At 42.8% G+C, this 26,461-nt stretch overlaps 1 protein-coding gene across 2 annotated transcripts in view; it reads left to right on the forward strand.

The window, feature by feature from the left end:
- Positions 1-1,031: 1,031 nt before the first annotated feature.
- capn15 (calpain 15) overlaps positions 1,032-26,461 on the forward strand; it is a 46,101-nt gene continuing 20,671 nt past the window's right edge. Inside the window, exons 1-2 of one of the 2 annotated variants that reach the window (XM_085284326.1) lie at positions 1,032-1,316; positions 20,833-22,501. In XM_085284326.1, the coding sequence (XP_085140452.1) occupies positions 20,855-22,501 (1,647 nt within the window). In that variant the 5' untranslated portion in view covers positions 1,032-1,316; positions 20,833-20,854. Of the gene's footprint in view, positions 1,317-4,652; positions 5,655-20,832; positions 22,502-26,461 lie in introns of those variants that run through there. The other variant, XM_085284325.1, reaches the window with a different exon arrangement.

A 26,461-nucleotide genomic window follows, 5' to 3' on the forward strand; every position in this document is an offset into this window, starting at 1 on the left:
GTAGTTTTGGTGTTCTTTTGCTGTTGATTCAATGAATTGTGTGATGCAACCTGCCCTTTCAGGATCTATGAGAGGTCCTTTTTCTGCTCCCGACATGTCTGTGTAGGTGTCATTGGATGAACAAGAGGATCCGTTGATGTTTCTGTGGATACCACTCGTCTATATTTAAATAACAAAACTGGAGGGGAAACCCATTAAACCAGATATTGTCCCTCTCCCCTCTGATAGGCACTGGTGCTTTACAAACTCGAACATTAGACAACCAACCAACCACGTTCCTTGTTGACAGAAGATGGCGCTAAACATGTTTTTAAAACGTTAACTTTAAACACGTATTTCTTAAATCCAGCTTCACAGACAGTGTGACATGTATGTCAATTTTTGAGAGCAGGGCTCAGTGATGTAAAGTAGCCTTTATATGTGTAGCATTTTATGTCCCTTTAATAATTAAGATGAAATTATTTCGCATACGTTTGACAACTCTGGTCTAATAGTCCTGAAGAGATACTGAAGAGATAATCAGTGTTACTCACTCATTTGGCAGTGGTCAGAATGCTATGCCTGTAAAGCTGAAGATCATATCTTTTGCATTGCAATATTAGCCCCCTGGCCTGGGTGGCTTCTACCGACGGTCTGAAACAATAATTTCAGATGTGGTTCATACCATTGACCACTGGATGGCGATATAGTGCCGCTAGCTGGTTTCGAGACTAATAAGATTAAAATGTACCATTTATCATAAGAAGGACCTTTGTACAGTATAAGCTAGAAAAAATGAAAGAAAAACACGAAATCTTAAAGGTTCTGCGTAAACTCGCTTTAGCGAGTCATTAAATATATCTTTATTACATATTTGCATTAGGCGACGGTGACCGTACCCGGATATCCTTGTTGAAAGATCCGCGTTAATCACGGGAAATGGAGTTTTCCATTTTGGCATTCTCCTTTTCTTCTTACGTAATTTTACTTGCGGTTAGCTTTAGATAACAGCCCTTGGTACGTATTTAGCGTACGACTTGATCGCTGTTTGCTCTTTAGAATTCCCCCCTCCTTCCTCTCCGAGCTGTTTGAGGTAAACCGACGCGGTCGCATCAGTATCGATAATACACGACGGAGTGGAAATAAGCGCACATACGCGTGTTTGACACAGATATGTTAGGTATGAGTCGACGGCAGAGAGCTGGGAGCTGACTAACGACCGGGAAGCTCGGCGAGTGAAGAACAAAACCGGGGGAGAACTTACCGTTTCCATGGCTGTGAAAAGTTAACGTACAGACGACTGAAAACGGGAATAATTCCTCTTCAGCCGAAACGAGGTAAGAACAACCGGTGCCTGAGAGTACTTCACCAAGTGGGGTAATGTCAGGGAGGGTCGGTAATGTCGGCCAAATTTGAGAATAAGAGTGTCTTTGTGTGTAAGGTTCCCCCCGGCAGTAGCAGCAGGCGGCTGTGTCCTCGTCTCAATGGGATTGTTCAGAGTTTTCGTCTGGCTGCTTTAGTGACAGAGCTGGCAGGCTTACACTTTGGACACAAATAGATTGATTATGTGAGAGAGCCTCGTGTATTTAACAGTCGGAGTTTATTCACCTCACCTCACAAGGAGAGACATTAAGTCCCCATAACAGCGCTGACATTTGTTCTTTAACCCTGCCTGCTTGGGGCAGCAGGGTTAGGGGAGGGAGATAAGGCAGGAACCAGACATACTGCAGCCTGGGGTACACATTAACTTGCTCGTGGGCACTCCAGCTGGTTGGACAATATTACGAATGTGTGTGTGTGTCTTGAGGCCTGGACTGTGGCAATAGTCTGAAGTTTTGTCGTTAGAGTGTCAATAAAAGGTGTTTTGTTTTTATACCTGGAATGATCATGAAGGGTTAATTATTCCTGCTGTGCTTTGTTCACTGCTGGGAGTAAATATAGTGTCAGCCCGAACACGCTGGGTTGTGTAGAAATGACAGTTTACAATGTACTGTGAAAATCAGCTCACATCCCACCTCCTTTCCCCCTTTTTTTTCCCAGTGGGTCCCTGGAGATTAGAAATGAAACCTAATCTCTCTCACCCCTGTCTCTGTCTCTCGCTCTCTGGCACTAACTGTGTCAGCTGTTGGTGCTGACTTGCAGTGGAACAGGTGGTGCTTGGACAGGTGCACCCATAACAAAGGGTTGCAGTCCCTTGACTCCTTCCTCTCTTACCCCTTCTCTCTCTCTTTCTCCCTCTCCCTCTCTTTTTTGCCAGATCTGCACTCTTTAGTAACCCATCTATCTATTACAGTACTACAGTGATGATGATTTCTCCTGTCTCAGTCAGTGTGACTCAGTGAGCTTAAGTGAAACCACTCCAGTGTTGTTGTGTAAGCAGCGTTTCATTTTTGGAAATGGAATTGTATTACTAATACAGTAAGCTCCCTGTTTACGTCTTTCCGCGAGAAGCAGTTGGTCTTGAGCAACACCCTCCGGTGTCGAGCTTGGACTTGAGTCTACATCAGCAGCTGCATTACATACTGTAGGCTTGCTTGTTCACTGGAATTGTAATTGGAACATTTCCAGACAAACCAGTTTATGTCTTTACACATTCCACTGAGGAGTCATGAAGATTACACCCTTGCAGTTACAAAAAGCTGAGGTCCAGACAGATAATTGGCCATGCAGTCAGTCTCTCCACGATCTGTAGCTCAGGTAGACTTAACTTTATTAAAGAAGAAAATGGAGAAAAAGCAAAAAAAAAAAAGATGTGGTTTGAGCCTGTTAATGTTCTGGCCACTCCTGTGTTTTCATGTGTGTATTTTGCTGGTGAACACTGAGTTCAAAGATAGAGGAAGGGATCAGGAATGAGGGCAGCAAAGTTACATGAAGTGGAAGAGAGCAGTGGGGGAAGTTTGAAGGCTTATCTCAGTAATGTGCAGGGACAGTTGAGCAGTGATGAGTGTTGCAGTCACCGCTGTCTTCTGCTTTAACCCTTCAGTGCTCTGCCTGCAAGTGACCAAAGGAGAAATCTGTCTCCGGAAACCAACAGAAAAACACATAACATTTAGGCTAGACAGCTGTAACAGTGTGTATTGTTCTTATTCTCGTGCTCTCCTACGGCTGGCATGCCTCATCTTGCCCCTGTGCTGCCGTACACACTCATTACTAACGTCGCTCCTATTCACAATAATGAGCGAGACCTCTAAAGCTTGGACTCTACTGGGGTTTATTTAAATCTCTTGAACGCAGCCTTCCAGCTTTGCTCTGCTCGCCAGGGCCAGTGCGCCTGCGCTCTACCGACACTCCAGTAATCCGCTGGAGGAGATTGCATCCTCGTCCACTGCGCTCAGGCTATCAGTGAGGGAGACTTAAAACATGGAAAAATACATAACGGGAGCATGGGAGGCTGGGAACGCGTAGCGGGACCCAGATGTAGAAGCATTATGGGGAGGAGCGGCTTTTACACTGCGAACAAGCTCACATCCAAGGCGATAACGGGACCGGGGCGAGGATGTCTCCTGATGTAAGGCAGCGAGGCTCAGCGACTAACATCCCAAACGCTGGAAATATGAGATGAGCGCACGCAGGAGTGGAGCCGGCGGAAGATGGTGAAATTTGCGACCGAGTGCTCCTTCTTCTTCTTTCTCCTGCCTGGACGAACGAAACATCTTCGGGTATTCACGCTTCTCCCAAAGCCTGCGGATCGCTTCCTGCTTCATGCACATTACTCTCCATGGCCCTGTGTACCGCTGTGGAAACTGATCACCTTTTTTCTTTCTTTTTCAAATGAGTAACGCTTTGCAGTTATGCTAACAGGACTTAGTTGAAAGCTCACATACGCGTGTGTTTTTAGTGTGACGTTCACCGAACCCGTAAAGCCAAACTACGGATCCGATCCCATGCGAGCGACCCGTGGGCACAGCGATCAGCTAATACTTGATGCCTATCAAAGCTCAAGCAGACCAGGGAGCACCGGGGTGTTTACAAACTGTCGATACTCCTAAAATCACCCATGCAAATGTAGTTAGTCTCTGACGCCGTGGCTGTGGGGATACTCCTTTCCCTGTGTCGCTTCGCATGCATAGACCTGCTATGACAAACTGGCAACCCCGCATAAATCCGAGCGCAAGATGATGAACTGAAGTGGCCTGCCTAGGCTGTGGGATCAGACAGAAATTAAGCTGTGACTCTCAGACAGAAGAATCTAGGATCATCTCCAGTCCTTGTGCTGGCACAGCACCGCAGCATGACACGGAGCATTGCTCTCGGGTGTTTACTTGGATATTGCTCAAAAGTTGAAACTGAGTTGTAAACATGTTCGTGCTGTGACAGCTGTTGAGGTAAACACGCCCGTGGCCGGTGTTGCTTTGAGATTTAATTCACGTGAAGTGCAGGGATTCTGCACATTTCCGAATTGATCTGTGTGAAATGGCCCTTCCTCACGCTTTCAAACATTATGTTTTCTCCTGTGAGAGAAATGCAGCTGGGCTGTTTTACTGGTAAACCTCCACAGCAGCTGTTAGTCAGACTGAATGTCTGAAAGGGGACACTTGGCTATTTGCATACTTGTAGTGTTGCCAACACTGCTCCCACGAAATGCGATGCATTGATTTCCTTCTTGCAAATAACTTTTGTGTGACTCTCTCTCTCCCCCCCCCCCCGCCCCCCCCCCCCCCTTCTACAACATCATCTGTGCCACTACTAATCTGCAACATTATCAGCTAACTTCATGGACAGTGGGGTCATCTTGGTGTCCTTTTGCGAGTTTATCTTAAACGTAACACTTTTTGGAGGTGTCTGGTTTTGTTGCTGCAAAGTTTTAAGACAGTGAACACTTTTACGTGCACACGTTTTCCTTTTCGTTTTTTTTGAGACATTTTTCCGAGCATGTGTGAAAGGAAGAGGAAGCAGCACAAGACTTTTGCTGCACAGGCTGGGGAGATGTGTGAGAATGAACACGCAAGGAATTATGAGTGGCACTATGGAAGACTTGGTGCAGAGTGTTACAAGCTTAAAGTCTACAAAAGGGAGAATTACAAGGCTTTGCTGTGAGAAAATTGTATTTTCTCCTCTGTGACGCCAGCTGTTCCATTGGAATCGCCGCTTCTTGCCTCAATTTACTGTTTGAATTGAGAACTTCCACCATGTTGTGGATACTTGGCCACCTGCAAGTTAAACTCATTTGAGTACCCTTCTTCTTCTTTTTTATATTTGCCATCCTGTTGCTGTTTTTTTCTTTTCTTTTTTTGTTATAAATACTTTCTTTCCCAGAGGGATCCTTGGTGTTATTTGAAGGAGGAAATTCTTCATATTCGTAGCTGAAAATTGCCAACGGGAAGCAAAGACCACATGATAAGGGTTGTTTGTGTTCTTCTGAAGGCTTCCTGTGTGCCCAACTGGGTGCAACAGTGGATCCCTTGTCATATTTGGTGCTTTAGGGAAATACAAAGAAAGAAAACCCCCAAAACAGAAAAAACAACATTTAGAAACTAACTTCTTATCTCCGTGGTGATGGGGAGTTCAGCCTCGTCTCTCACTGCAGAGACCGAGTCGGACCATGGCTTTCGAAGTACCCCCTACCCTTCGTCACCCCCTGTGGGCTGGCTCAGGAACAGCCACAGCAGCCCCGTGTGGGGTACCACCTTCATCACACGGCAGCAGCAGCAGCCGTTGCCTCATCGAGAGCGCAGGTAAGGGGCAGCGCTGTCTAACCAATCAAGCACTTCTCTCACATTGAGCACACTCGGGTCGGGTCGGGGGCAGTTAATGGCAGCCTTAAAGAGGTATTTAATTTTTGCAATTGAGTGATGCTGCTCATTTGCGTTGTTGGCTTAAGAAATGTGCTGCGCTCTCTTTTATAGTCTTACAGAAACGCTTACTGAGGATTCGCTAACCCCTCAGCTATGGATCAAATCCACTGTCTCATCAAAGCTTATCTAATCAAAGCCTGCATTTTGATGTTTTTCTATGATGCACCCAAAATCTGACTAAGCCGGATTTGTCAAACAAAATCCCACCTCCTCCTAGCTCGGCTGTACAGTATGTGCTGCAAATGAGGCAGGGCAGAGGGGACTGAATGGGCAGATGGAATGACCTAGGCTCAGTGAAACCAATGCAATGAAACCCTGCCAAAGGATTAATTAAAATATGAATTTAGTGTGATCATGGATATCTATTTGTTGACCCACAAAATAACCCTTTCTGTGTTTTAGAGGCTCCTCAGTTTGCCCGTCAAACATAGCTGTGAGTTTTCAGAGTAAAACACAGATTTTTCAGAGTTTTGGGTTGAGAAAGGTTTATGTGTAGCTGAACAAACTCCTTTGTGGAAGAGACAACGCTATTCCTTTTTGTATGAATAAGATAGATTCACTCAGTGCATCTGCAAGAAAGGCTGCATTAATCCATTGTTCTGGTGTGTGCCTTCTGAATCTCTGATTCGCTGTCAGAACAGCGGCACACAGGAGTTTGTGAGAAGCTTTGAATGTGCCGCACATCTGGCAGTTTTGACTGACTTTCTTCCAAAGCCTGATCTTCCCAACCGCCCTCACAGAAACCTATTTAGAAGTGTTTCCAGTTTTCCTCCTGCCTTTTTTTCCCTCTTTTTTAAAATTTTTTTTTTTTTTTAGGTCATGTCTCCCGGAACAAGAACAGGCAGTTGATATCGACCGTCTGCAGTGTATTGAAGTTGTTGCTGAGTCACTCAGGGCATCATGGTCTGGTTGTTAGTTATTGATTTTCAGAGAGGCCGATCACATTTCCCCACAGTGGATGTCATTATTTATTCAGCAATCAGTCTCCAGTTGGGCTTTCATCTTTCTTGATTCCTGCCCACTGCTGTCGATGCTTTGCTTGCAGTTGCTCCACGTTTAACAGTTAAGTCTGTCAAGGCTTCCTTGTCTTATTGTTTCAAGGTTCTCTTGGGGTTTTTTTGTTTCTTTTTTTTGTTTGTTTTGTTTTATTTAACCATGAAGCAGAAGTCTGGAGATGTAGGCTCTCTTTTGTGAGTGTTGTAGGCCAAGATAAGGAACCAGGCGTGTTTTTCAATGCCCAGGCTCGAGCATGGCTCCGTAAATATTGCTGAATTCATGATTAAAACTTAAATCTGGCTCGTACTGTCAGTGTAGTTTGACATCATACAGTTTATTTGCTTTTCATTCAGCAGAATCTTTTGTTTGTGCATCTCTGTAGCAACAAGACTGTGCCTTCAGCACCAATCAGACTACACTCTCAGTCAGTCGAGTGCATGCAGTCCGTTTCTGTCTGCTGCTGGAAGGCATGGAGGGACACACACACACACACACACACACACACACACACACACACGCACACACAGACAATAGATGTTTTAGAAAGACATTGCCGTACCACTTGAACGTGCTCTCTCATCTACCCCACTCACCCTCTCTCTCATGTTCACTCAGTCTTTTGTCCATGAACACACCACTGTGTGAGCCTAACAACGTTAGGCAAGCTTTGCTGAGCTGTGACAGAGCATGAAATATAGAAACAACAGTACACCATGAGCCCAGCTAAACTTCAGCAATTCTCTTACGCTTTATTCTCTAATATATTGCCCTATAAACCATTTTCTTTCCCTCCTTTTTCTTTCTTTTTTCCCTCTACCTTGGAGACTGCATGAACAGACTTGTCCTTGAGTAATTTCAGTTTGTTTGCGTCCAGCAGTAAACCCCATTGACTTTGGGAAGTGTTTTTGTGTGCCTTGATTCAGCACCTCAGCTGTGAAGGTTCACTCATGATAACAGCCCACTTATCACACAGAGATGTGCAACATAAGTGCACTTGTGCACACTCCCAAAATGGGACATTTAATAGCATTGCTGGCTTCATTAATCCTTTAAAGCAGTGGCGTTCTGTCGTTCAGACGTTAATGTGGCTCACAGCTCAAATTCAGTGAGGGTGACAGAACTAGCCACAGTAGCCACATGATGTTATAAACTGTTTGAGATCTGATGGCGCGTCAAGTGACACTTACTGCATTAGGTACACATGCATCTTAACATGGCAGCTGTAAATTGGTAGCTAATTTGATAATTGAAGAGGGTATAGGAAACAGATCTATTGATAGTCTTTGGGACTAATATACTAATCATTAAATGTGAGGAAAAAAATGTCAGACTAAGTGACTTGGATGAAAGTAAGAAAACAAGCCAGAAGACAGAAACATTTTAGCACACTTTTAGCAATGTGGTTAAGTGTTGTCTCTGCATTTGGATTTAGAGTCTCTTAATCACATTCTTCGATAATCAGATTGTTTTTAAATGCGGCTTGAATGTGAAATGTGGCGTTCAGCCCAGTGCATGAAATTGTACACTGATCAGTCTGCTGAGTGTGTCTAACATTAGCTGTGCCAGCACCCGCAGCCTTCTTTCCATGCAGGTTGATATCCATGCACCTCTGCAGAATAAGCTCAACTGTCTGACGTGAAATACACAAAATTACTCTGTTTAAGGGCTGTCTACACGGGAGGACAAGAGAAGTTAAACTCTTCTCAAACTTTAGGCTACTCATTGTAATTTGTATAGTATTTTTTCTCTCTCTTGTTTTCTTTTCTAAATGTACTTGTATATTGTTCACATGTTGAAATAAATTACCAATCAATCAATCAAGCAGCTACCAATGAGAGTGAAGGAAACTATTGACTGACACACGATTGGGTTGTAAATATGTGTGTACACATTCTTACCCAGGCATCACAGCCTGAAGCATCCACCATATGTGTACGTGACTTTAGATCCCAATCTATGAGGTTATGACTGTTGTCCAGTGTGTAACTGTGTACAACTCTCTTCCTTCTAAGCGCACATGGAAGGATTCTAAGGCTTTCTGATGCTGGAGGTATTAAAAAAAAAAAAAGGAAAAAAAGAAAATAGGCTTTTGTAAACAGCTGGAATTAACACATTTTTCCAGCTCCTCTTATTTTTTTGGCAAACCGGACATTTACATCTTTACTCTGGTCTATAACCTACTCGTTACTGCAGTAAAAATGCTTGAGTAAGTAAGCTAGTATTTTCACATCTGTAATGGATCTGAGATTTCAGAGTAAAGTAAATGAAGGAAAAACTGAACATATATGAGAAGAGTTTAATGACTTTTGGAGAGGGGTTTTGTGTGTGCCTCCGGCAGCTTAATGGGGCACAAACTGTGTCTTTTGTGCTCTCTGTGCTGTTTATGTACAAGTGTGGTGCCGAACTTAAGAAAAAAGAAAAAGATTTTTGGGTAAAGCGTCAGCTTTGAGACTTCCTCTTATTTGTTGCGAGAGATTCATGTGGCAGTGTGAAAAAGACTGAGAAAAGGTGTCTCACGCCAAAAGTGTGAAAGTTTACATGCCTGTGTTTCAGTTTATTTATTTATTTTTGAATTTCTTACGTTGTTACTTTTCAGGTCATTCTCCAAAGCGATTTAGCGAGCCAGCAAACTCACAAATATACAGGAGAGAAATGCACACTCTGTTAATGTGACTGCTTGTCTTCAGATAAGATGAATGTTATAAAGGAAGCCAGTGTTATGCAACTTTGGAATCTCAGTCATGACGCTATTGTAATTACGGCAGCGCAGTTAAGTTTTATCACAGTGCTTATAGTGTGAAGTCACAAATGTGACTGCTTCATTGCATTTCAGCCGCATACTCCTAGCATCCTACGTTACACGTCGCATTACGGGGGCCCTAAGGTCGGTGTCTGCTCTCTGCAGAGTTGCTCCCAGTCTCTGCTGTCCCAGCATGATGGATGACGGCGTTTATTGCGACCGCGTTCCACTGGCTGTGCTCTCTTTAATTGGATTAAAACAGGTCCACTTGGGCTCAACAAGCATGGTCGCTGGCCGCGTTTATGTCTGAATTATTTCAGCCTGTTCTCTCCCTTGCCGTTGCCTCATCTGATGGAGACAGGGCCGCGTCAGGACAGTCCCCAACCAGAATAGACTTGGCATGGAAGCGTTGTCTCACAGCGTGGCTTTCTGTGGAAAACAGTGCAGGGATGCAGCAGGGGAAAAGAAGGAGGAAAAAAAACAAAAACGCCCGTTGGCTCTGCAAATGACATGATTCCAGATTTCCCCACTCTTGTTGCCATGGAAATGTGTAGCATATGTTCAGTAACCTAATTCCACTGGGCCCAAGATAAGACGGCACATAATAACCTGTCTGTCTCGCACAGAACGAAAACTCTGCTGCTGCTGAATTACACCTATGGAGAAAGGGTATAATTCACGTTAATGTTAATGGTTTCACGTAGAAACTAGTGCTTTCCCGTGGCAGGTGGTTTTTGCTGGTCTGCCTTCCCGGGTTAGATTTGTGTCGCAGTAACAGGGGTGGAACTGTTTTAGAAGTTGCCCCCGGGCTCAAGGCACAGCTGCGTCAGCAGTGTCCTCGGCCCCTTCAGATTTGGGTGCCCCCAGGAACTTCAGATTAGCTCTGTGCCCCTGCCATCTCTTTCCCTTCTTCCTCTCTGATTCTGGAGCTTCCTGCTAGCTTCCTGCTTGCGCTCGCTTTGCTCCATTACTGATGTCTGTTGCAACCCAGTCAGACAGTTTCCTCTGTTTAAAGATTCAAATGTCTGAAGCTGTCTCCACCGCTGACAGATTCACCCATCAAAAAACGAGCGCTGGTCGTGAAATATTCACCGAGGGCACAGCGAGAGGTCAGAAGCCGCTGTTATTGTTTCATTCCTTTTCTCCATTTTTTCCTTTCTCACTGGTATTTGCAGAAGTGATTGGTAGTTCTTAAATCAGTGTGATAATACATATATGGTTTGAGTCCTTCATCATAAGTAGTGTGAACTAAAAAGTGAGAATACAAATGTTGAAACTGATCAGAAATTCACACACTGATTTACTCTGTTTAGAAGCAAAGGTTATATTGTGTAAAGCTTCCAATAATATTTAGGTTTCATAACAAGGGAATGTGTGTTTAATTTTTAAAGTTGCTCTCAGTGTATAGTTTCTCCCGTACTTTCTGGCTGCCTAAGGGCAATTTCTCAAAAGAGCTCGTCTGGTATGAGTCTTTGTACCACTGTCAACATCTTAAAATTGCCCATCTTAATGTTCTATCTCAAGAAGTCTTGGAAAGACTTAATTAAAACTTTCTGAATTATATTTCTATTGTCCCGTGTGATTAAGGCTTTGCTGTCTCCAATCCTTTGTATCACGTCACCAAGTTTCTTTTTAACTGCTGGTGCTCTAGATTACTGCAAACAAGTATCACTTAATGGCTTATCTCTGCAAAAAAACCCATAAGGGTTGATGTGAGTGAGTCATATTCATCACAGAATTACCTGTCATGTAGGAAAAAAAACAGGTTCCTGTTAATCGGTGACCCTGACTCATCAGTTTCTTCAGAAAACAGAAAGAACTTCCACGTAACAGAAATGTATCTTTATTTTTTTTTTAAGGAGGAACACGTACTCTAGTCTTGTAAGTGAGAAAAGTACTTTAATAAAGTCAAAAAGTTCCTGTCTGTGAGACTGTTACAGGCAGGCTGCATTCATTACTGATGGGGGTTAAAATAAATTCTCGGTTTTCTCGAGTGTGGCAGAGATGGTATAAAAGTGCTGATCTAATCCCCGTCACAGCACACAGGGTGTGTTCAGAAGCAGCAGAATGTTTCAGCTTTCATTATCCATTTTTACAGCTCGTCTGATCCAAGGACATATTGGTGTCTGATAGGTCTCTCTTTTTTTCTCTCCAATAAAAAGCTCTGTGCTGTCGAAGAAGAGTTGCCACTCCTACTGCCTGCCAGTACTGTTTGCATGTAAGAGGTAAAAAAAAATAATATAAAAAGTACAAATAGAAATGCCAGGGCTCTGAAACCCTGCTGACAGTTATGAAAATCACCCCCATTTTCTCTTCTACTTTAAAAACATCTATCTGTTCATCTTCAAGTGCACAGCAACCAAGACTTTTTTTCTAACATTATATAAGTTTTAAGTTTCTATATTTCCACTTCTCTCCCTGCGCTCACTCAAAAAAAAAAAAAAAAACCCATCTGAATATTTACCACCAGAGAAGCCTCACTTTGAGTGTGTTTGTGTGGGAGCTACATCTGGAGCCTGTCTTGCAGTTCAAAACAGTCACGCTCTCCTGAGACATCCAGGCTTACATGGCCTATTAAAGTCATTCCTGATAAACTTGCGTTGTAATAAAACTGGTTTCCAAGAAAGTAAAACAACTGTGGAGATTGTTTACATTCGACGGACCTTATCATAGGAGTTTAATCCTGTGGGAAAATAAGCTTTGGCAATTTAAAAAAGTATAACACACCGGACTGCACTGTAGCCTTAATTATTTGCATTATTGATCATTTATTAGGTTTAACAGACCTCATGTTAGTGCAAGGAAGCCCTGATATTGAACTATCGATGGAGACATTTATATTGAGTTATTGATTGATGCTTTTACTTTGAATTACACTGTAAAATGAGAGAAATTGACTTTAACCCTGTAAAGCCTGAACCATGAAAAAATTACCAGGAAATTCAAGTTTGTTGTTTTTGCTTTCTTTTTTTATAAATTGAGTATTTAAAAATAATTATAAAAAGAAATTAAATTAAAAAATTTTATATAGATTTTAGTTTGTATCATATTTTACATCCAGTATTTTTTGGCAATTTATTATCCAAAAAATTATAGTGCAATTAATTTGGGTTTTTGGAGGGAATAAAAATCAAACATGATGTAGTTTTTGAGACTTCCATCAGAAATGACATAATTTGGTGTTACAGGGTTTAAAGTATTGTGACATAGTATACAAAAAACAGTCCAGAATGTCCCAAAAGGTTGATTCTGTTCATCTGGACATAGTGTTTTCAGCGGTGAGCTCCTCACTGCCCCATTGTTCATTCAGTGGGCTAGTTTCAGTCATTGTGCAAATGTATTGTTTATAGGGTTAGGAAAACCTGCAGTCAGCTGAGACTGAAGAAGTCACTTGGATGAATTGTTTCTCCCACTGAAAACACTTGGTCCAAATGAACAGAACCAACCTTTTGGGATTTACTTACCTGGATGATTAAGCATGAATTATTGGGGTTTAATAACAATGCAAATAGTCAGTTGCAGCATATTCTCAAAGTATGAAATTAAAAACTCAACTACGTTTACTAGAAACTGTCGATGGACACACCCATGTTGTCCTGCGCTGTAGGAGGAAGAGCTTCCAACAGCACTGAAGGAGCAGGTTTCACTGGCTGACTGGCCAGGTCGCACCTTCTACTACTGTGTGGCTCACTGAGCCAGGGTTTTCCCATCATAGCCTTGGAGGTTTGGTGGATGATTACTTGGGGCAAAAGGGTGTGTTTTGTGTGCAGCGCAGGCATCAAAAGCTGAAACTGAAAGTTTTTTTTGTTGTTTTTAAATATATTTGTGAGTAATGGCACACAGTAAATTACAATAACAAACACTTGAAGTATTTGGAAAGTCTGGTTGTTCTTGATTCCATCATTGCTTGGATGTTTTCATGTTTTGTTTTTGTCGGGATTCTCGGCTTACGTCTTTGGCCAGCTTTCACCACAGGAAGTAAAGTCTGAAAAGAGCTCAGTTACACTAACATGTTTAGTGCAGTGATCTAACAGGTAACTTAAAAATAATGCAGAATTCTTGTGGCCCTTAATACACTATAAATGCCTTTTTACTAAAGCACACTGTTAAAGAACACTTTTTTGCAAGTTTGAAAAATCTGTACTTTGAGGATCCTGACTGAAATATCAGATTTTCAAAACTGATTCTGATATTTTAAAATATCAGAATTTCAATCCCAGAAACAAATTTGTCATGTCAAGTTATTTATTTACTTGTCTAGCCTCAGACCCTACTCAGCTGGCATGTTGCCAACTGTGATGTTGCAGAGTGCCCCCTGGTGGATAAGCTATGCATCGTCAACACTCGTAATATTTTTGAAGGGTGTTTTTTCAGTCTCTTCTTTTATTTCTTAATTTTCATTTATTGGCCGTTTATAAATGCCAATACCAGTGGATCAGCAAATGGCTAATATCCTCACTGATATGGGTCATGCGGTGCTACTTTGCATGCACAGAGCTAGAGCTGTCACTACAAAGTTAGTCTTCCCAGGAATACTATATTCCAGAGTAAACAAATTATGCAAACACTCTCACACTGTGCTGCTTTTGGTTCTAATTTCCAGTCAAAAAAAAAAGAAAAGATTATTTTCTTTTTTTTTTTTTTTTTTTTTTTTTGTAGTAGTGCACACTAGTCTGTTATTAGTCACTTGTGTTGCATTGCTCTTCCTCATATACTGCACAGTTACAGGAACAGGTTTTATTTATGTTTGAGCAACAACCATGAACGTAAATGCTACAGGCGCTTCGGTTATGATGACCTGTTAATATCTAAACTCATTCAGTCCATGGTCACACACATCCTGGAAATCACATCCTTAAGAGTCAGAGTCCAGAGTTTACATACCTGAAAAAGTGATAACGAATCTGCTGAGTTTGAAGTTGAGCACAGTTGATCAAAGTTAGAGGCCAGCAATTCCTACTTGGACACATCAAGTAGAAAAAGCACAAGTAGAAATTCACTGATTGCAAGCAAAATTTCAAAAACGAGTCCTAACGATGTTAAATGCTCTGATTTAAGTGAATGAGTAATTAAGTGCCGAAAATTAAAGCGATTGTATGAAAATGTTAAATTAGGCAGCTGCTTCGTGCTACCTGAATTTAAATGTGAGACACTAAATTTGCAAGATTTTTCTCACACTGTTTCTCTGTTGTCTTGCATGCTGTGTAAGAGCAGCAGCTACATTTACAATTCTTCCCGTCAGACAGGCGTGTAAGGTGTACTGGCAGGCTCGAACCAGCAGTGTATGCATTTGGATACATTATTAAATAGGAGCACCCCACAGCGGAGCAAGTTTGCTTCACCTCATTCAGAAACTGAGCTCAGCTTAGATAGATTTGATAGAAAAATTCCTTCACTTTAACAAAATCAAATTGGCTCGCAGGCAGCCAACTCTATTTGATATTCACTGGATCAGTGTTTCACTACAAGCTGCACACAAATGTACCGACACCAACCTACAGCTGGAGTCTGCGTTTTTTCTGCCAAGTATGTTTTCATACCAGAGAGCTGACTCGGTATGTTCCTTTCAGATATATGTCCCAAGTGCACGCACATGATAAGAAACGTATCAGCTGGCACTCAGGCAGGCAGCAAGAATTTTGAGTAAACATTATGTTGAGGTCATGGGATTCTGTATAGTTGCTGCGTAGTTAGTTAATGTTTGTTGTCAAGGCTTTGAGGAAACGTGTGTTTTGCAAAAAAATTTCAAGCTCAGCTAGACAAACTGTCATAGAGCCTGAATGACACTTGCACTACGGTAACTGACAGGCCATCTGTCATTTAATATCTCTGAAGTGCTGACTGACTCGCTTTATATTTCTGCTCGGTCCTGTGTCAGACTTCATTTATTAGACAGCAGGTTAAATGCTTGAATTGTGGGAAGCTGACATTTTTGGCACGTTTTTAGATAAGAATAAAAATCACAATGCCTGCACTGTACAGAAGAACTGACACTGTACTATAAGACAAATACGGTGAGTACTACAAATGCAAAAATTAAAATGTTAAAGTGGTCAGTCATTAAGGAGCTAGGCTACCAACAGCAGCCACAGTTTCTGTGCTGATAACATCCTTTTTTTTTTCTTTTTTTTTTTGTGGCCATGCTTATGTTTGTGTTGAATGAGTAAATCAGGAGCACTGCGCCTCTAATGGCCAGTGGCGATTCCACACCTTCCCCTCAGGCCCTGGGCTCGGGGCCAACCTTGGAAAGGCAGTGCTAATGACTGTCGCACAAAGGCCAAATGTCTCACAGCGAGGCAGGGAGAGACTGGCAAGATTCTCCTCGTTTGATCTCGCATTAGAGTTCAGTATGTATAATGAATCCAAGTAGCCAGAGCCATAGGTGGCCTTAGACACAGTTATCAGTGATTTTGTAGCATTTCTTAAAGCCTTTCTGACATCTCTTGTATCCAGGGTGCTGTAGATACTGATCATCTTGACTATGTTTGCTGTTTGTAGGTACTCTTATCTAAACCCTGAAGACTTCCTTGTAGACACCTGAGTTGTGGAAGTTAATTTACTCTTTTTATGCAATATTACAGACTTGCTCATTTTCCACTAAGACATTTTAGACTTGTACTCTTTATAACAGTCTGCTGAAACTTTGATTGTCTGACACCCAGTGAAGTGTTGAGAAATCACCGCAGGGTTATAGATGTTTTTACTTAAGTGAAATTCCAGTTTCAGAGAAACCACTTTATGGGCAGCAGGCTTCATTGAGGGCCTCATTGCAGAAAGATAGGCTTTCTAGAGGTGAGGGTGCTCTTCTATTCTCTTCCTCTTCAGTGTAAGCTACTGGCTGACTGCCCAGGTCTGCGACACAGAGGAGCTGAAGTGGGCACTTTTAGACCAGCTCCAGTGAGCACAGGGCCAAGGACAAAAGGTGTGTGCATGTGTCTGTGTGTATGTGTGTGCGTGCTGCACACTTTTGTTAGTGACTGGAACATGTACATTAAAAACATCCTTTTAAGTATGGTCCAGGGATCACAGGCTATAGTACTTCATCCTCTGCTGCACGCATGTATTGTACATATAGTCCTGTGCAAGTCTTGACCCACCCCTCAATTCTTTATATAGTTTGTTTCCAAGCAGCCAGACTTTATTTAAATGTTTTAAAAAAATGGGTTAAGCCGTAGTTCTCCAGGCCTGTGAATCATTCTTCCTCTTACATTGCAGAGTTACAGGAATCCTGGTTTCATTTATGTTTGAACAGCTCTGAACATGACCTCTGATCGAAAGTCCTCAAATGCTACAGGAGTACTTTTTATAGGTTCCTGTTAATATTGAAACTCTTAATGTCTCTTGTCACCTGTACAAAAAAGCCAAAGAGAACACAAATTGATAGGCATGTAATAGTATTTTTGCACCAACAAGGTGTTTATTGAAAGAGCTGAAATTGTGTGCCACAAAATGTGTCCTTAAATGATTTGGGGAAACTGCACAAGTGGTGGGCAAAAGAAAAGGTAGCCGGCCTTTAAAAAATAAAGATTTGAAAATTTGGCTTAAATTATTGTCAGTTTGTACAACTGGTGAGTGTCTCCACTTATTTGTACAACATGGCGGAGGCTCTGTCATGGTTTGGGGCTGCATTTTACCCAGTGGTGTTGGGGATCCCGTCAAAACTGATTCAATTATGAACACACTGAAGGACTATCAGATTTTGAACAACAATTCAATTTCCATCGGGAAAGTATCTCAATTGACAACAGCTTGACCATGATCCCAAACAAACTACCAGTACAATAACATCATACCTGGATGGAAAAACACATGAGTCATGGATCGGCCTCCCCAGAGCCCAGACTTCAGCATTATTGAAGCAGTGAGGGATCATCTGGACAGAGAACAGAACAAAAGGCAGAAACATCCAAAGAAGAGCTTTGATTGTCCTTCAAGAAGTCTGGAGAACTATTCCTGAAGACTACTAAAAAAAACAAAAGCTTGACTAAGAAAGTTCAGACTTGGTTGAAGAATAAAGGTGCTTCTTAGAATTGTACAAACTCTGATTTTGATTTATATATAGTATTTCCATGTGTGTTTGAATATGCAATAAGTGAAGGGTAGCTCAAAACTTTTGAAAAGTACTGTACTGGGTGTGCACATAGTACAGTCAAAATGCATTGAGAACCCCAATTGAGAGGTTATAGTTGTTCATCACACCGTACTGGGTGAGAGGTAAATACCGCTGCTTATAACTAGTATCAATAAGATAATTTTAAAAAATCCTTGAGGCTGATCACTTTAATAAAAAGCTTTCATGGTGTCAGCTAAAGATGGAAATATAATGAATCTGTGATCCCTGTGCTCCAGTGAGAACCACATCAATTGCTTTGACAAATTCTCCACGTGGCTGACACTGCAACTTTGCTCTCTTGCTGTAGATGAAAGAGGCCTGACAGTTATAAATGTCCACAGGGTAGAATCTGTCATCAAACATGAGGTGTTGACACTTGTTGTCGTCATTGATGTTTGCGGCACTCAGATACGCAGACCTTTAGAGAGCCAAACATGATGTAAACATGTGCCATCCCAGCTGGCACAGTGCTGCCACTTAATTCAACTACTTTTAGCATAGCTGCTGAAGGTGCGGAGACAGGGCTGTAGTCTCAGGACACACCACAGACCTTTATTTTCTTTTTTTCTTTTTTTTGTGGTTAGATGAACAATGTCAGTTATGTCCTTAATATTATTACTCAATGAACATTACTTCATTGGCACCCCTTTTTTGTTAGTGGCTAGAAGGGCACTTAATATTGCAGAGCAGCCATGAAGACATTGCAGATAAATGCAGTGATAAAAGCGTTTGTGTGCTTTTAAAGAAAAAGTGTGTTCTATGTTTTGTTTATCATTAGAAGGCTGAATTTACTCCTTACAGTGTGGACTTCAGGGGTGCTAAAGGCTACTATTTGCTTCTGCTTCTATAGTTTTGCTATCCTGAGAAAACACACAAATGTAGGTGGACAATAAAACTAGCAGCAGTGCTGCATCTATGGATAAATATAGCTAGATGCCTGCATTCATGCAAGCATACAACCAAGCAGCGAGGACCCACACACTCAAGAGACAACTAAAGTAACACGTTCACATTTCTTCCTGCTTGTCATTTCCCTCTTTACCTCTGGGAGAAGGGATGACAAGAGGAACAGACATTGCGCTGGGAGCAAGAGGTCGTCTGTAAGAGGTCCCCCTGGGATCTGGGGATTCGCTTGATTTGAAAGGTTTAATGAAGTTGAACTAAAGGCAGTTGGCTGGCCGTGACACATGGCACTTCAGGGGAGAGGAGCAGGACCCAGGCACTCCAAACTGCCGTGTCAGCAACAAGGAATTATCAGAATATGCTTTTATAGAAAAAGTTTGTTTTACATCGAGTCTCAGATCTCACTATAACTTCTGTATGCCCAGCTGTTTGTCTGTTTTTCACCTGCCTTGACAGTCATTTATCCAGTCCACTTTGTGGGTGCATTGGTGGGGACTTTAGCAATTGCACTACTGAGTTTAAGGTCATTGGTTCTCATGTTTTGGCTAAAGGTTGTCCTGTGTTACCATTGTTTCCAGTACACTTACTGCTACCTGCTACACACTGTGGGTGTGGTGTTTGTTTGGCGTCACAATTAAGTGCCAAACCCCTACCCCAACCTAGAGCTTGCAATCCTGTGACTGTAGAGCAGCTGTCTTCCTGGTTTGCTTGATATGCACCTGGAGTTCTCCCTTTTTTATTTGGGCTATTTTTAAAGCTAATAAATTGTCAGGTGTTTTAGATTACTTTTAATTATGATTCATTTGCCCAATTAGAACCTGACCGATATTTTTAAGACCAATACCATTGGTCTATAAATGAAAAAAAGCAACAAATGCATTATTGCAATTATTGGAATGCAGAGCTGAAGTACAAAAATGTCTGCTCTGATTGTAAAGGTTTCAGGCTCGTGCCCTAAACGAAATCTTTTAACACAGCACATGTAGTTCTCCAACCAAAATATCACACAGAAGATCAACAAGCTTCAGTGACTTTGAGGGCAACATGTTCTCTGCTGGGGTCAATGTGAAAAACACTGAAGTATCCTAGCTCTTGGCACCTTCCCCTCAGCTATCCTAAAATCCCCACATTACCTTCTCTGTTGGTGTTCACACATGAGCAGCCTGAGTGACACTGACATTTATGGGTTTGTCCAGATAGAAACCGTGTCCGTCCCTTGGGGCTGTCCCTCTTCAATCCGCCCCCACCCCAACCCTCTCTGCTGCACAGTTGGAAGTATCCGACTGTGCTGCCTTCCCTCCAAGCCCCTAATATACCCTCTATCAATAAGTCAGATTGACTTTTTAGGTTTTAGTTTGCGAGAGGTGGAAAGAAACCGAGGGGGCCGAATAGATGGATTTCTTTCTGTGCTGTTTTCTCTGTTTGAGTCCTCTTAAGATATGTGGATAGTAGCGAGCTTTAAATTTGCTGTAACTCCAGTGGCATGAATGACTTGCCATTTAAAATATGCCTGAGTCATAAGCGCTGTGAGAATTAATAGACTCATCCATTTGAGATTCATTTGGGCAAGAGATTGACGTGACCTTAAGTTGCTCCCATCTACCCTGCATTAACATTCACTGAGAGGGGAGAGAGCCGCTAATATGAAGTGGAAAAGATTGTGTGTGTGTGTGTGTGTGTGTGTGTGTGTGTTCTCTGTTTTGTTTTGTTTTTGTTTTTTTTCCCCTCCTCCTCTCTCTCGCCTGTGTTTTAGTGAGTGTCAGTTAGGGAAACTCAAGCAACACTGTCCTAGTATTCTGAGGCGATAGCAGCCTCCTCTCCTCTCTTCTCGCTCCTCCTCACTGTGCGCTGTCTCCCTGGCTCTAATCAGGTGGCCATTGTGTATGGATTTACTGCCCTCAGTGCCCCCAGGAGGGAGATTTGATTTTTTTCCCCTTTCCCCCCCTGCACTGACTAATCTTTCCCTCTTGCGCTGTATTTTTCTATTCTACTTCTTTCTGCCTCTCCTCGTCTTGCGTTTTCTGGGTTGTTTTTGCTGTTTGCTCTTTTCTTCCTTTACGTGATCACCCTGAATTCTCTGGCTTTTTCCATAAGAAAAATCTTGTCACGTTTCCTTCTCTTCTCTTCTCCCTTGCTCTGCTGACACTTTAAGCTTCGCTTGACTGAAATAGCTTGCGCGTTTATGCAGCAATATAGTTAATATGCATCTATTTTTGCCAAGCACTTATATGGCAAAATGTATTACTGACTGATTTGTTTGGTTCATTCTGTTCTGACTCATTGTTTTTTCTCCTTTTTTTTCCCAGCCACTCTCACTCTCCAGGCTCCATGGCAGCAGCGGTGCAAGGCAGTGAGTGGTCATGTGGGCGCTGTACTTTCTTAAATGCCGGTGCAGCACCTCGCTGTTCTATCTGTGAGGCGCCACGCCAGAAACCCGACCTCAACCAGATCCTGCGCCTCAGCAGCACTGAGGAACACCGCTGGACCTGTCCCCGCTGTACCCTCAATAACCCGCAGGGATCTGGAGCCTGCTCGGTCTGTGGCTTTGGTCCATCACCCGCCACTCACACACCTCCTACGACCACCATAGCTGCCACTGCCAATGGTCTCCCTTCTGCTCCCACTGAGCCCCCAACACCCACGATCACCCCCACAGTGCTACTTGAGCCCCATGGACAGCATCCAGCTAAGGAGGAAGTGTTTCGGCGGTCTGAGAGCAATGGAGAGGTGGGTGGTCAGGAGGGTCAGCAGGCGGGCTGGGCTTGTCCTCGGTGCACACTTCACAACACCCCTGTGGCGCTTTCATGCTCAGCCTGTGGTGGGCCTAGAAAACTGTCTCTGCCTAAAATCCCCCCAGAAGCGCTGGTAGTGCCTGAGGTGCGCACGCCAGTATTGGGCTTTCCTGTTCACACAGCCGCTTCGGCCCCGCTACTGATTGACCTAACAGATGACTCCCCCCCAGCCCCGCCCTGTGATCCTCAAGAAGCTCCCCATGTGTCTTCACAGGCCCTCGCCTCCACCTTTACTTCATTCTCCTCCCTCCAGAACAATCCTGTGCCTCGCAGCAGGCGAGAGGTACCGCCTCCGGGACGCCCACCGAACCCAGGAACCAACACTCCCAGCCCCACTTCCCCTTCAGCTGCCAGTGTGCCACCCCAACCTGGCCCACAGAGGCCAGCTAAGCCCAAGCACGCCCAGCCCCAGGAACCTTCTTACCCCAGCAAGCGCCTCAGTATCTTGGAGGAAGAAGAGTCTCAGCACCACCCACTGACGCCCCACCTACCTGTTGCTTCCACATCAGCCTCTACCTGGAAGTGCCCTAGCTGCTCCGTGGCCAACCAAGGCAGCTCAGCAAAGTGCGAGACCTGCAGATCGTCAAGGGGTGGTGCTGACCTCATCGACCTAGTAGGCTGTGAAACCGTACGTTTTACCCCAGCAAGCCCCTCGAGCCCGGACTTTAGCACATGGGCCTGCTCTAAGTGCACCCTGCGCAACCCTACAGGTGCTCCCAAGTGCTCAGCTTGTGGTTCTTCAAAGCTGCATGGCTTCCAGGAGCAGCAGGTGCCTCTACCCCGCTGCTGTACACATTGTGGCCTCCCAGTGGGGCCTGGTACTGCATCTTGCTCCTGCACACCTTCCTCTTCTTCATCATCCTCAGGTCATAAAATACGTAAACAGGCCCGGGGCTTTCCTTCATCCTCTTCTGCCGTTGCCTCCTCTGGTTCTTCTTCGTCCTCCACCTCATCTAGCCTCCAGGAGAAGGTAGGACAGTGGAGCTGTCCAGCATGCACGCTGCTCAATGATATCAAAGCCAAGAACTGCGCAGCATGCCACACACCCCAGCAGTACCTCACCCTTCGCAAGGTGGTTAAACCTCTGAAGAGAAGGGAGAGCATGCATGTAGAGGCGCGACGACGGAATGATGAGGGCGAGGCAAAGGAGCTTTGGGAGAACATAGTCAGCTTCTGCCGGGAGGTAAGAGAAAAATGTTGCTGTTAGTAATTATTGAGAATTTGAGGCTGCTTCTGGAGTGTGGTTGTACACTATTCGTTCTAGTTCCTTTGAGTTAGTCATGTCATGAGTCAACTTTTTTTTTTTTTTCTTACTTTGCATGCATGTGAATGTCCTGACTTTGAGACATCAAAGGCTGCTTAATTTCAATGTGTAATGCATCAGAGGGAACACATTGCCTTTCAGAGCACAGTTCTCTCATTGTATTTCCTCTTTTTGTGCTGTCATTGTTCCCACTACTTTAATATCTCTAATTTCAGAGAAATGTCAATAGGTTTTGTTATTGCCATGTTTCTGCTTGCTTCCTTAGCTGGGTTTTTAACGACCACACAGTGAATCTTTACCACCTAAATGAACTACGGATATGGAGAGTCTAATGTTTATAACCAGATTACCTCTGGCCCTCAGCTGCAGTGAAGTCACTTCACAGAATTTTGAAATTCTGTTTGACGACTGTGACTCTTGTGTCAGGAGGATTGCATTATTTTGGTTTGATTGTGTCTTTTGATTGTTCTGATTGTTATGTTCAAGCAGCAATCTCCAAGGCTGAAAATGAAGCCAAGGTGGAAGTGCCAAAAACAGTTTCTGTAATGGCCACTTGAGGATTGCTCCAAAATGAGTCCATTCTAGTAAATTCTCTTATTAAATTGCCCAACAGCAGAAGTCAATCTTTTTGGTATCAAAACATGTTTTGGTCACAACAGTTGTATTGCTGTGCTCCCCCACCCCCCCAATTGTTTCACCAGTTTATTAGGACTCACTGTAACTGATGCGTCTCCTTTGACTGACAGGTGGATGCTGTTTCAGCTTTAAGCTAGGCATCTCCTCAGCTAATACGAGCCCCTGAACTGGACTTGCAAACCATGTTTGTGGTGTTGGTCTCTTTAAGAGTATTTTTCTATGCAATTATTAGGCAAATATTATTTTAATCACACTAACAGCATTCTAGTTCCCAAAATCCAAAAATGCCATTGTACAAAATGATAACTCTTCATTGCTGGAACTTGAACCAATGGGTGATGTCCATCTTTTTTTTTTCTGTCCAGCTGTAGCTTAGTTTGTATTTTGGAGAGATTTTACACTGCTTAATGAAATATATTTCCTTTCACTGTGTCGGAGCAGACCTCTCAGTAAGAGATAAGAAATATCATTATGAATGTAATTTCCTTTTAAAACAAAACTAAGTACTTTAATTTTACCAAGGTCGGGACAGACAGCAAGAAGTCCTTCTATAGCACACTCAAAACAAATATCACACTGCAAAAAGTTAATTATGATGTTTTTACTGAATTGAAAAAGAACATACTTATAGTAATTATGTTTTTAAAGAGAATATCTCAACCCTCAACATAACTAGCTTAACAGGAGAGTTCAGCTAGCTTCTCCGTTGTAAATGTTGTGCTGAAAAACCTCTAGTTTGTGACAGGAATATTCTTTCTGGATTAAAATGACTTGATGTCATTCATTTTTGAAATATGATTGACAGATTAAAGATCAACAAGTCAATTTACAACAGTTTAATTTAGAGCTGGGCGATAGAACGATAACGATATGTATCGCGATATAACTTTTACTCGATAGAGAAATTAAGCTATCGCGATAGACCTCTCCGCTCTTGTTCTCTTAAAAAAAAAAAAAAAAAAAAAAAAGGTCAGCCGATCCAAATTCAGTAGCGCAGAGCCGAACCAATCACAGCCGCAGCGTCACGTCGCGTGACTTGTTACGTACAGCACAAGTGCCAAGCCGCACGTGTGTTTGTTTGGGAAGCAGCCAGCGGGTAATGGAGCCAGCGCGTAATGGAGGAAATGAGTGTGCCGACTAGAAAAATCAACCGAGCGTGACCGAAGAGAAAACAGATGATGGTTCCAATGCCGGAGAGATTGTCGAACGGAAGAGCCATAGAAGTTCCGTAGTGTGAAGGTATTTCGGCTATTTCAAGTCTGACAAAAAACAGAGTAGCATGCACTGTAAATGTGCCGAAAGCAAGTCTGGAAATACAATAAACTGGTGCATGCGTCACACTGTGCGCCACGTTATTGTTTCGGTGAAATGAATTTCTAGAATACTGTTACTGTTAATTCTACTCTCTGCAGTGTTTAAATGCTTACATATACACACAGTTACTGTCCCTCCACACATACGACTCGGTTCTGCTTCTATGCCGCAGCTTTGTTTACTTTTTCCCACCGAGGCTTCTAGACTTCTGATTGGCCAACATTTCTGCACGGTTAGGAATCTAGCGCCACCTGCTGCTTTGGCATGTTCATAGCAGCGTTTTCCTTCATTTCTGCCTTTATGTGTGGACGGGATTATTTTTTAAAACGAAAACGGAAAATCTCCGTTTTCAAAAATACCCGTGTACGTGTGGACGTAGCCTCAGTCTCTGACTGGAAGCGCTAATTCGTCATTCGGCTTTTGTCAGACTAAAGTAACTGTTACAACTGTTTGAAAAGCTCAGCTATACAACAAGGAGAGATTGAGAATTTCCTTTTAGTTCTCAGTTTATTTGATATTGACAAAAGTTAGTCAGTTTTGTCTGTTCTTCTGTAAAACAAACTAAGATTTATTTTTAGAATTAATACTTTATTTCTAAGTGGAATTGACAATTTAGTCTGTTTCATTTGTTCTATTTTGAAACTTAAACGCTTTAGCGGCTGTCTTTTGTGTAGTTTGCAATATTTGCCTTTATTTATCTGAAAAAGTCTCATGTTCCTTAAGTACATCTACCCTGTTGAACTTATTATGGGAAATAAATATTTAAAAACAAGCTGCTGATTATTTCACATTTTACTTGTGAGCAACGGCACATTTAAATCTTACAAATATAGTTATTTGGCTTATATCGTGATAGATATCGTTATCGCCTGAAATTAAAAAAACATATCGTGATATGAAAAAATCTCATATCGCCCAGCTCTAGTTTAATTACAGGCAGTCATTTTTTGGCAAATGCTAGAAATCACTTTTTGGTATGACACCAGATGATTGATGTTGTTTAGTTTTTCTCATCCCGAGCCTGAGTCTTCACCGTAGCCCAGGGCCTCATACCACTTATCTGTGCCATGATGTAAGCAACCCTGACATCGGTTCTTTATATCAAACTGGTTCAGGCTCACTTTATCTCTGCAGTGCCCAACCTTTGATAAGCCTGTATTATGTTATCATGGATAAGCTACTCAGGCCTATCAGAAAGGTTCATTTGAAACCATTTAAGACCGCCAGCACCTGCTCGGGAGACCGACCTGATTGGTCTAATTACACCTCAGGAAAATGAGGGCATTGCAGAATGTTAGACCGTTTAGATTCAGCTAAGTTTCCAGCCGGCTTTTATTCTGTGAATTTATTTGGGTGTCAGATGTGTGCCCATTTACTACACCAGCATGACACCTATTCTGCCATGTTTACAATAGCATAAAGTGAGCCTTCGAATGCATTATTAATGCCTTCTTTGAAAGTCACAGGGCTCACTGCTGCAAGCGTGGGAGGGAAGTTGGCTCGGTAGGAAGGAAGGATATCGGAGATCCCTCATCCCCACCTTCTCCTCTTCTAGTTTCATCATTTAAGCTACGCTTTCTTTTATCGTCTGTCTTTTTCTCCTCAAATATTTTACGTCTGCCCTTTCTCGAGCTCTTCAAAGTACTTCATCTTCCTTTTATCCCATCTCCTTCCATCACATCTATCCCCACATGCTCATCCTGTTCTGCTAATACCTCAAAATACACTTTCCCCTTGCCACCCACTACACCCCTCCACCCCCATTCCACCCTCTCCACACGACTGCACTCTATTCTCCACTGTAGTAGTCAGTGTGAGCCTGGATGTGTGTGTGCGCATGTGTATTTGCTAAGGTGAACGTAGGGCTGGCCTATTTTTAGCAACGGAGTTGGAGTGGAGGGGAGCACAAATGATATACTTCCCTATAGT

Source organism: Mchenga conophoros, linkage group LG8, assembly GCF_057382185.1.
Source record: "Mchenga conophoros isolate Kocher_MC1m ecotype Shallow Benthic linkage group LG8, M_conophoros_male_GT1.1, whole genome shotgun sequence".
Lineage (NCBI taxonomy): Eukaryota > Metazoa > Chordata > Actinopteri > Cichliformes > Cichlidae > Mchenga > Mchenga conophoros.